Genomic DNA, 9,736 nt, shown 5'->3' on the forward strand with positions numbered 1-9,736 from the left:
TACATATAAATTTCTATGAAATCGATAACTTTTTCTACTTTTTAAATATGCGTTTTTCAAAAAAATTCTTTCAAGTTTCACCTGAAAAATCTCCCAAAAACCATTGAAGAATAGAGATTTGGTTGACCAACAAAAGGATAAAAATGTCAATACCCCGAATTTGCAGTCAAATGTATTAAAAATGGATAAAATAATGGTGGGCCCAAAGTTTCTCCCACTGTCTAATTTTCGTTGCACCGACCAATGCAGCTGCTAGCCACATGTAGACTCTTATTTCATTTCATAATAATTATAAAGCTTAGAAACGACGTCGTTGCCAGACCATTACCCAATCTCCTTCAAATCTACTAAATACGTGTCCTCATTATATTAGTCCACGTGTTGTAACGTTTCTTTTCCTATGCATTATTCACCATAATTGCCCTGCCTCATTGCCAACTCTATATAATGCAACACAAATCGATTCCAAGAACACACAAGCTGATCAATACAATCTTAGCGAACTAAATACATTCAAGAACCCATCTTTTCTCTTCATTGTGAAGTTTTTCCTCCCTTTTTTGAAGGAATGGCTCGTAATAATCTTAATGGTGGACTAACCATGAGGGCTGCCGCCGGTGGTCTGGTGAAGGCCGCCGGTTTGTCTAGCCGTGCATATGTCACTTTCTTGGCGGGCAACGGTGACTATGTGAAAGGAGTGGTGGGGCTGGCCAAGGGTTTGAGGAAAGTCAACGCTGCATATCCGCTTGTGGTGGCTGTTTTGCCTGATGTCCCGGAGGAGCACCGCCGGATATTGATAAACCAGGGATGCATCGTGCGTGAAATCGAACCGGTTTATCCTCCTGAGAACCAGACCCAGTTCGCCATGGCTTATTATGTCATCAACTACTCCAAGCTTCGTATTTGGGAGGTAAAAAAACCTTTTGATAGTTTCAACAATCAAATTTTCATACTATGTAAGTATATTTGCACATAAAGTGTTCGATGTTTTGCTCAAGTGAATTTGTTTTTTATTGCAGTTTGTGGAGTACAGCAAGATGATATACTTGGATGGAGACATACAGGTTTTTGACAACATAGATCACCTATTTGATTTGCCAAATGCGTATTTCTATGCTGTGATGGACTGTTTTTGTGAGAAGACATGGAGTCACACCCCACAATTCAAGATTGGGTATTGCCAACAGTGCCCGGATAAGGTCCATTGGCCTCAAGAATTGGGTCTCAAGCCTCCTCTTTATTTCAATGCTGGGATGTTTGTCTTTGAACCAAGTCTCCCCACCTACCATGATCTCTTGCACAAACTCAAAATTACAACCCCAACTTCATTTGCTGAGCAGGTAATACAGAACAGCCATTAATCAGAAAATTCCTTGACAAGTATTTGTTTGAAACGAAATTTAAAGTGTATTAAATGTCACATTTGCAGGATTTCTTGAACATGTTCTTCAGGGATATTTACAAGCCAATTCCCAATAATTACAACTTGGTTTTGGCAATGATGTGGCGCCATCCCGAGAATGTGAAGCTTGATGAAGTTAAGGTGGTCCACTACTGTGCTGCAGGCTCCAAACCATGGAGGTATACTGGAGAAGAAGAAAACATGGACAGAGAAGACATCAAGATGCTAGTCAACAAGTGGCGGGACATTTATAACGACGAGACATTGAATTACAACAGGGGTCCCGGTCGTAGTGCTAAATCGACACCGGCGCTGCTTGAGGAGGCTGGTGTTGTTCATTACATCCCCGCTCCTTCGGCTGCTTAGTTTTGTCCTTTTGGTTGCTTAATTAGGTTTTGAATCTCAAAAGCTACTGAGTAATTGAATTGGCTCGAGTTTTTCATGAAGCCAGTCCTCCAAGTAGCATCTTTTTTCTTTTATTTTTTTTATTAGGGGAACGAATTTATGAAGTTCTCCTTGATATTGATTGGATTGTTGCTTTGTAAACATTTAAAAAATATATTTATATGATATTGTAAATGTTACTCAATGTTGTTAGGGAAAATTCATTGTAACCTTTCATTGAGCAGGATTTAAAAATATGATATTCAAATATGGAATATGAATAATTCGATAATATCAAAAGTTGCCATTGGCACTAAAAACGGTGATGAAAACAGAGAAAAATATTCAGAGCAACCATGGCTAGTAATCATAACATTTTCGCAACCTTGGGTAAAGTTTGTAGTTTAGGATTCATTGGAATTCTTCAGATCTAAGTTCACCAGCAAACAAACAATATTTGGTAAACAAAGATTTTCCTCATCATAATTATGTTTTAATAATTGTTGTTTTCCTGAATAATTCCTTGTATACAAGGAATTATCTCACAGGGTCTTTACAAACCCTGATAACCCCATGTGATTTTTATTTATTTATTATTTTTTAAAAAATGAATCACACATCCCACCTGTCGTGTCTTTGTTTGTACCGACCCTGTGAAGTCCGATCTTGTATATATAGTGCGGTTGTATTTTTCTTAATATTTCTTGCATGGAAAACAAAGAGAATTATTTTGCCAATTATAATAAACTCGTGTTTGGTAAAACATTTTTCAATTTTGAGTGGTTCATTTTTTTTTTTAACCACACATTTTATTGGAAACAACATGTATAATTTCAAAAATCTTCGACAAGCAAGAGCTAAAGCAACAGGTTCAATTACTGATCACAACTACGGTTAATAGTAATTGGCATGCATTGATGAGTGGAGGGATTCTGAACATCATCATTTAGTACAATTCAACGTAACTATTTTTAACATTAAACATTTTGCATTACACAACTCTAATACGAAGTAACAAGCGTGTGTTTGTATATATATATATATATATATATATATATATATATGTACATGTTGCTTCTCTTGCTTTATCCCTCTTACATTCTTTTATTTTCCATATTTTCATTACTTATTTTTCATTCTTCTACGGTAAATGAAGATTGAAAACATCCATTTTACAAGACAACTGTAGTATAAGGATTAAAAAATGAAATTAAAAATAATTGAGCAGCTTGAGTTTGCTCGATATATTTAATAGTATTTTATAATGTCACACATTAACAATCCTAATGTCGTACAATTTTATATTAAAAACAGTCATTCTATAGACTACACATATACTTGGATACAAGAAGTCTAATACAATTGATGTACAGAAACTGAACATAAATGCATTGAAGTTGTATGTAACTTCATCTCCAACAAATAGACACTGCATATATTAAAAATTAGAATTTTGCTATTTGTCCGGATTTTTTTGTCCGAATGGTTAACATCCTCTATAATGCCGTGGATTCGGCATAAGTAAAAAAGTCCAAAAAAAAAAAAGTGGGGCCCCGCCATTGTGAGAGTCGGTCACCTCCTCCGTCAAAAAAATTTGAGTACTGTAGCGGAATTGTTATTTGGGTTACTACAAAGTAAATGCAATTTCTTGTATAAAATTTGATCCAATTTTTTTGGGCCATTTGCAAAATAGCGTCGGGTCGCCAAAATGAGGTAAGGATTAGTAGTAAAGTCAAATAGTGAGCAGTGAGTCAAGTTTGATGAGTCGTTGCTTCCTTCCAACCATTAATTGTTAATATTATCCTAAATTAATTATCTTTTTCTTATCCTAAACTTTTTTAGACTTTTAGACCAACAAAACTAGAAATATTGAACAAACGCAGCAGCACACGTTTAGTGGGTCCGTTCAATGATTAACTAGTCTAAGACACGCCTGGGACATATCTCAGTGGTGCAAAGGACAGGAATAAGTTAGTCTCAATCTTGCTGACAGTCGCAATTTGAGAGTTCGATTCATGAGATATGAAATTGAACTCTTTGTGGATATCAGTGTACAGGAAAGCTCTTATCCCCTGGCCTGCTGAGGCATATCCCATTATTTACCTCCCTCACGATACTCCAATGACAGAATGGTGAGGACCTTCAAGATTGAGGTTCAATCTTAACTAGTCTAAGACACAATATAGTCGGCTACGGTTGCAATTTAGTCAACCTTTTATTAGGAACGAAACATGTACCTAACTTCAATAAACATTTATTATTTATAATAGTACTGCTGAAAGCACCGTTTTGAATGAAGTATCAAATTTATATAATTGTCAATTTATTTCACATCCGTGTAGGTGAAAGCACTAGTGACATTAGGGTTGGACAAAATTCTCGAACCAAGTCGATTAAATCAGATCCGACTCAAATTGAATCGAATCGAATGGTTCTTCTTAAATTAAATACCCGAATGAGTATCTAAATTAAGAACTAACGAGTTTGGTTCGATTTTCAGTTCTAGATCATGAAATGAAGAAACGTATAAAAATCGAATCTCCTTAAATTTTTAATTTATTTATTTTAAATAAGTCAAATTATTTTATTTTTTCTAAATAAATCTACTAACTAATTAATTTAAATCAAAATAAGAAATATGATTTTTCTATTTTTAATTTCAGTTCAAGTCCAATTTAATCAAATTGATATAAGTTTTACTCAAATCTGTCATTCTATCGTAGTACCGTTTCTACCATTCTAGAGAAATCAAATTAAAGCCTCACGACACCTATCTTTATTATTGTGAGTTCGGTATCTTCATTTTCACGTGATTTTGACAATCAAATTTATAAAGCACTTATCAAAGAGATACGTAAAAGATATAGAAGATTGGACTACGTTATTTTGTAAGAATTAAAATTGAACGTGTCATTAGTTGAATTAATGTAACTTTGTAAATATAATAAAATTTAATTATAGTAGAGAACTTGGGAATCGAATTGAACTGAATGGAACCGAGCTCTAACGGTTCCATAATTAAATTTGGACCGACGATTTCACTTACTAAATACCCGAAATTTTTGGGTCCAATCGGATCATATCCTGCCCTAAGTGACATTAAATTACATGTTCAGTTATAAATACAATGAATTATGACACATTGGTACTAGATAAACTCAAGTGGCAATTAAGTGCCATTGAGTACAACTAAATGGTGAAAAGGTGTCATTACGAAAAATTGCCATGGAAACTAAGAGCGGACATGATGTGGTTCATCCAGTTCCAATAAAAGTTAGACATTATCAAACTCCAATCGATATCTACTAATAATACCAAAATGGTTCTACGTACTCTATCAGAAAACAAAAAACAAATGAACAAGAATTCAACGCTTTGCCCTCGGAGATGAATTTTGGACGGAGTTGTGTAACTAATAGGCGTTTAGATTCGGGACCTCCGAATGGCAGAAGAGCATTGTGCTTAGCATACTGAACTCAATTGATTAATTTCGATTCAATCTTTTAAGTGCGAAATTTGAGTCCATACATCATCCTTTGACACATCTATTCTTGTTTTATCCACTTTTCTTATTACAATTTTGCTAAATAAAAAGAATGAGACGGTGCTTCCAACCATTGGTTATTTCTATTATCCTTAATTATCTTTTTCTTATCCTAAATGTTTCAAAGTTTAGACCGGCTAACAAAACTAGAAATTACTTGTTAAAAAAAAAATAGATATGTGGGAACAATTGAGCTAAAGAAGGTGATTTATTGACACGTGGAAAATCATTAGAAATTACACACGCTTTGTGGGTCCTATTTAATGGTTAAATAGTCGAACTGAGGTGGTTGCAATTTAATAAAACTTTTAAAATTCTTTGCTAAGACATGCATCCAGCTTTAGGCCCCGTTTGATAATTGATTTTTTGACCGTTAAGAAAAAAGTGGGAGTCACCTGTGAAAGAAGAAGTCAAACTTTACGGCTAAAATAGTGAAATAACAATAAAAAAATCAATTTTTTTAAGTGAAAAATCACTCTCAAACGGCCCCTTAATAAACATATAACTATTTATTTAGAGGAATGTACATACAAAATTTACATATTTGTATTATTTAATTTTATATACACTTTAACGGTTAAGTGAAAACTATAATAACGAGATCAAAAAATTATAATAGTGAGAAAATTATGTAATGTTATAACAATTGAGCTCAAAACTTGAATGCTAATTATGTGTCGCTAAGTAAAATTACACGAACAAATGAAAATTCACTTGATATTGAATGTAAAATTGTCACCACATAAATTTTGCTATAATAATTGGAAGTGTACATTGTTCGATAAGGGTCTTTTTTCAATAAAAAAATTAAGAACTGAACTAGTCAAATACAAATTGAAATCTCGCGAATATCTATTAATAATTAACATAAATTAGTTCAGTAGTTGATTTAGTGAATGTTTGGTTGGTGTTGAAGTAATAATTTTAGCAATTATAAATTGTAGTTTTAATAGAATTAATGAATAATAAGTTAATAGTAATTATGAATCAAACAAACGCTTGTTTGAATTTCATTATAATATATGTATCTATTAATATTCATTTATTATTTACATATTTCGTGAGACACATTACTCATTTTCACTGTAATCACATTACAACTTTTTTTCAAATCAAAAGTATTTATGTTTGACTAAAAGTGATTATATAATAAATCACCAACAATTTATGTAAGTAATTGAAACATTAGACTCTTTAATATCCAATTTTAAAATGCAGGATTACTAAATTTTATCGAGACAATCTAAAATCGAATTGGCTCGAGTTTTTCGTGAAGCCGATTCTCCAAGTAGCAACTTTTTTCTTTTCTTCTTTTATCAGGGGAATGAATTTGTAAAGTTCTCCTTGATATTAATTTCTTGGATTGTTGCTTTGTAAACATTTAAAAATTATATTTATATGATATTGTAAATGTTACTCAATGTTGTTGGGGAAAATCCGTCGTAACCTTTCATTGAACAGGATTAAAAAATATGATATTCAAATGTGGAATATGAATGTCAAAAGCTGCCATTGGCACTAAAAACGGTGACGAAAACAGAGAAAAATATTCAGAGGAACCATGGCTATTAATCATAACATTTTCCCAACCTTCGGTAAAGTTTGTAGTTTAGGATTCATTCGAATTCTTTAGGTCTAAGTTCACCAGCAAACAACAATATTTGGTAAACAAAGATTTTCATAATTATGTTTTAATAATTGTTATTTTCCTTAATATTTCTTGCACTGAAAACAAAAGAGAATTATAGCCAATTAAAATAAACTCCTGTTTGGTAAAACTTTTTTCAAATTTTGAGCAGTTCATTTTTTTTTTTAACCACACATTTTATTGCACCCAACATGCATAATTTCAAAAAGAGTAATGTTATTTATAGTCGCTCACTGTCACAGAAACCCTATATGGTATACACGTAACAGATAGTGATTTGACATTAAATCACTAACCATCACGTGTATGCCATCTAGGATAACTATAGTAGTGAATGACTGTAAATAACATTAATCTTTCAAAAATCTTTGACAAACAATAGCTAAAGCAATATGTTCAATTACTGATCACAAGTACAGTTAATAGTGATTGGCATGCATTGATGAGTGGAGGGACTCTGAACATCATCATTTAGTACAATTCAACATACCAATTTTTAACGTTAAACATATTGCATTACACAACTCTAATACGAAGTAACAAGCATGTGTTTGTAAGCACGCATAAGGACTTGAAACACGAAGTAACAAGCATGTGTTTGTAAGCACGCATAAGGACTTGAAACACTAATCTCATCCTCGAGTCCTTAGTATCATCCTTTAGCATCATATATATACATCTAGCTTCTCTTGCTCTATCCCTTTTACATTCTTTTATTTTCCATATTCTTGTTACTTATTTTTCATTCTTCTGCGCTAAATGAAGATTGAAAACATCAATTTTACAAGACAACAGTAGTATAAGGATTAAAAAATGAAATTAAAAATAATTGAGCAACCTGAGTTTGCTCGGTATATTTAATATTATTTTATAATGTCACACACTAACAGTCCTAATATCGTACAATTTTATATTAAAAACAGTCATTCTATAGACTACACATATACTTGGATACAAGAAGTCTAATACAATTGATGTACAGAAATTGAACGTATATATATTGAAGTTGTATATGACTTCATCTCCAACAAATAGACACTGAATATATTAAAAATTAGAATTTTGCTACTTAGCCCGAATGGTTAAAATCCTTTCACATGTTGTGGGTCTCACGTGAGTAAAAAAGTCCCAAAAAAAGTGGGGCCCCCGCTATTGTGAGAGTCGGTCACTTCCTCCGTAAAAAAAATTCGAGTACTATAGTGGAATAATGCAATTTCTTGTATAAAATTTGATCCAATTTTCTTGGGTCATTTGCAAAATAGTGTCGGGTCGCCAAAATGAGGTAAGGATTAGTAGTAAAGTCAAATAGTGAGCAGTGAGTCAAGTTTGATGAGTCGTTGCTTCCTTCCAACCATTAATTGTTAATAATATCCTAAATTAATTATCTATTTCTTATCCTAAACTTTTTTAGACTTTCAGACCAACTAACAAAACTAGAAATATTGAACGAACGCAGCAGCACACGCTTAGTGGGTCCGTTTAATGGTTAACTAGTCTAAGATGTGATATAGTCGGCTACGGTTGCAATTTATTCAACCTTTAATTAGGAACGAAACATGTACCTAACTACAATAAACATTTATTAATTATAATAGTACTACTGAAAGTACCGTTTTCAATGAAGTATCAAATTTATTTAATTGTCAATTTATTTCACATCCGTGTCGGTAAAAGCACTAGTGACATTAGGGTTGGATAAAACTTTCGAATCGAATCGATTGAATTTGATCCGACTCAAATTGAACCGAATTGAGCAATTCTTTTTAAATTAAATACCCATTCGGGCATTTAAAACGAGAACCGACGAGTTGGATTCGATTCTCAATTCTAGATTATGAAACGAAGAATCGAATCTCCCTAATTTTCTAATTTATTTATTTTAAATAAGTCAAATTATTTTTTTTTTAAATAAATCCGCTAACTAGTTAATTTAACTCAAAATAAGAAATATGATTTTCCTATTTTTAATTTTCAATCCAAGTCCAACTTATATAAATTTTACTCAAACCTGTCATTCTATCATAGTACCGTTTCTACCATTCTGAATAAATCAAATTGAAGCCCGATGACACCTATGTTTATTATTGTGAGCTCGGTATCTTTGGGTCCAACCGGACCATGTTCTACCCTAAGTGACAATAAATTATATGTTCAATTATAAATACAATGAATTATAATATATTGGTACTAGATAACATTGTTCTATAGAGAAATGAGATAGTGTTGCTACGTTGAGCTCAAAACTCAAGTGGCAATTAAGTGCCATTGAGTACAACTAAATGGTGAAAAGGTGTCATTACGAAAAATTGCCATGGAAACTAAGAGCGGACATGATGTGGTTCATCCAGTTCCAATAAAAGTTAGACATTATCAAACTCCAATTGATATCTACTAATAATACCAAAATGATTCTACGCACACTGACAGAAAACAAAAAACAAATGAACAAGAATTCAGCGCTCTACCCTTAGAGATGACTTCTGGATGGAGGAGTGTAACTAATAGGGGTTTAGATTCGGGACCTCCGGATATCGGAGAACCAGTGTGCCTAGCGTACCGAACTCAATTGATTAATTTCGATTCAATCTTGTAAGTGCGAAACTTGAGTCCATACATCATCTTTTGACATATCTATTCTTGTTTTATCCACTTTTCTTATTACAATTTTGCTAAATAAAAAGAATGAGACGGTGCTTCCAACCATTGGTTATTGCTATTATCCTTAATTATCTTTTTCTTATCCTAAATGTTTCAAAGT

At 32.6% G+C, this 9,736-nt stretch overlaps 1 protein-coding gene across 1 annotated transcript; it reads left to right on the plus strand.

The window, feature by feature from the left end:
* Nucleotides 1–453: 453 nt before the first annotated feature.
* On the plus strand, nt 454–2,027 carry LOC111409850 (galactinol synthase 2-like). Its single transcript, XM_023039933.1, has 3 exons — nt 454–910; nt 1,020–1,340; nt 1,430–2,027. Exons 1-3 carry the CDS (start codon nt 569–571, stop codon nt 1,766–1,768), a joined length of 1,002 nt encoding a protein of 333 aa, XP_022895701.1. The 5' UTR covers nt 454–568; the 3' UTR covers nt 1,769–2,027.
* The last annotated feature ends 7,709 nt before the right edge of the window (nt 2,028–9,736 follow it).

Source organism: Olea europaea, chromosome 15, assembly GCF_002742605.1.
Source record: "Olea europaea var. sylvestris chromosome 15, O_europaea_v1, whole genome shotgun sequence".
Taxonomy (NCBI): domain Eukaryota; kingdom Viridiplantae; phylum Streptophyta; class Magnoliopsida; order Lamiales; family Oleaceae; genus Olea; species Olea europaea.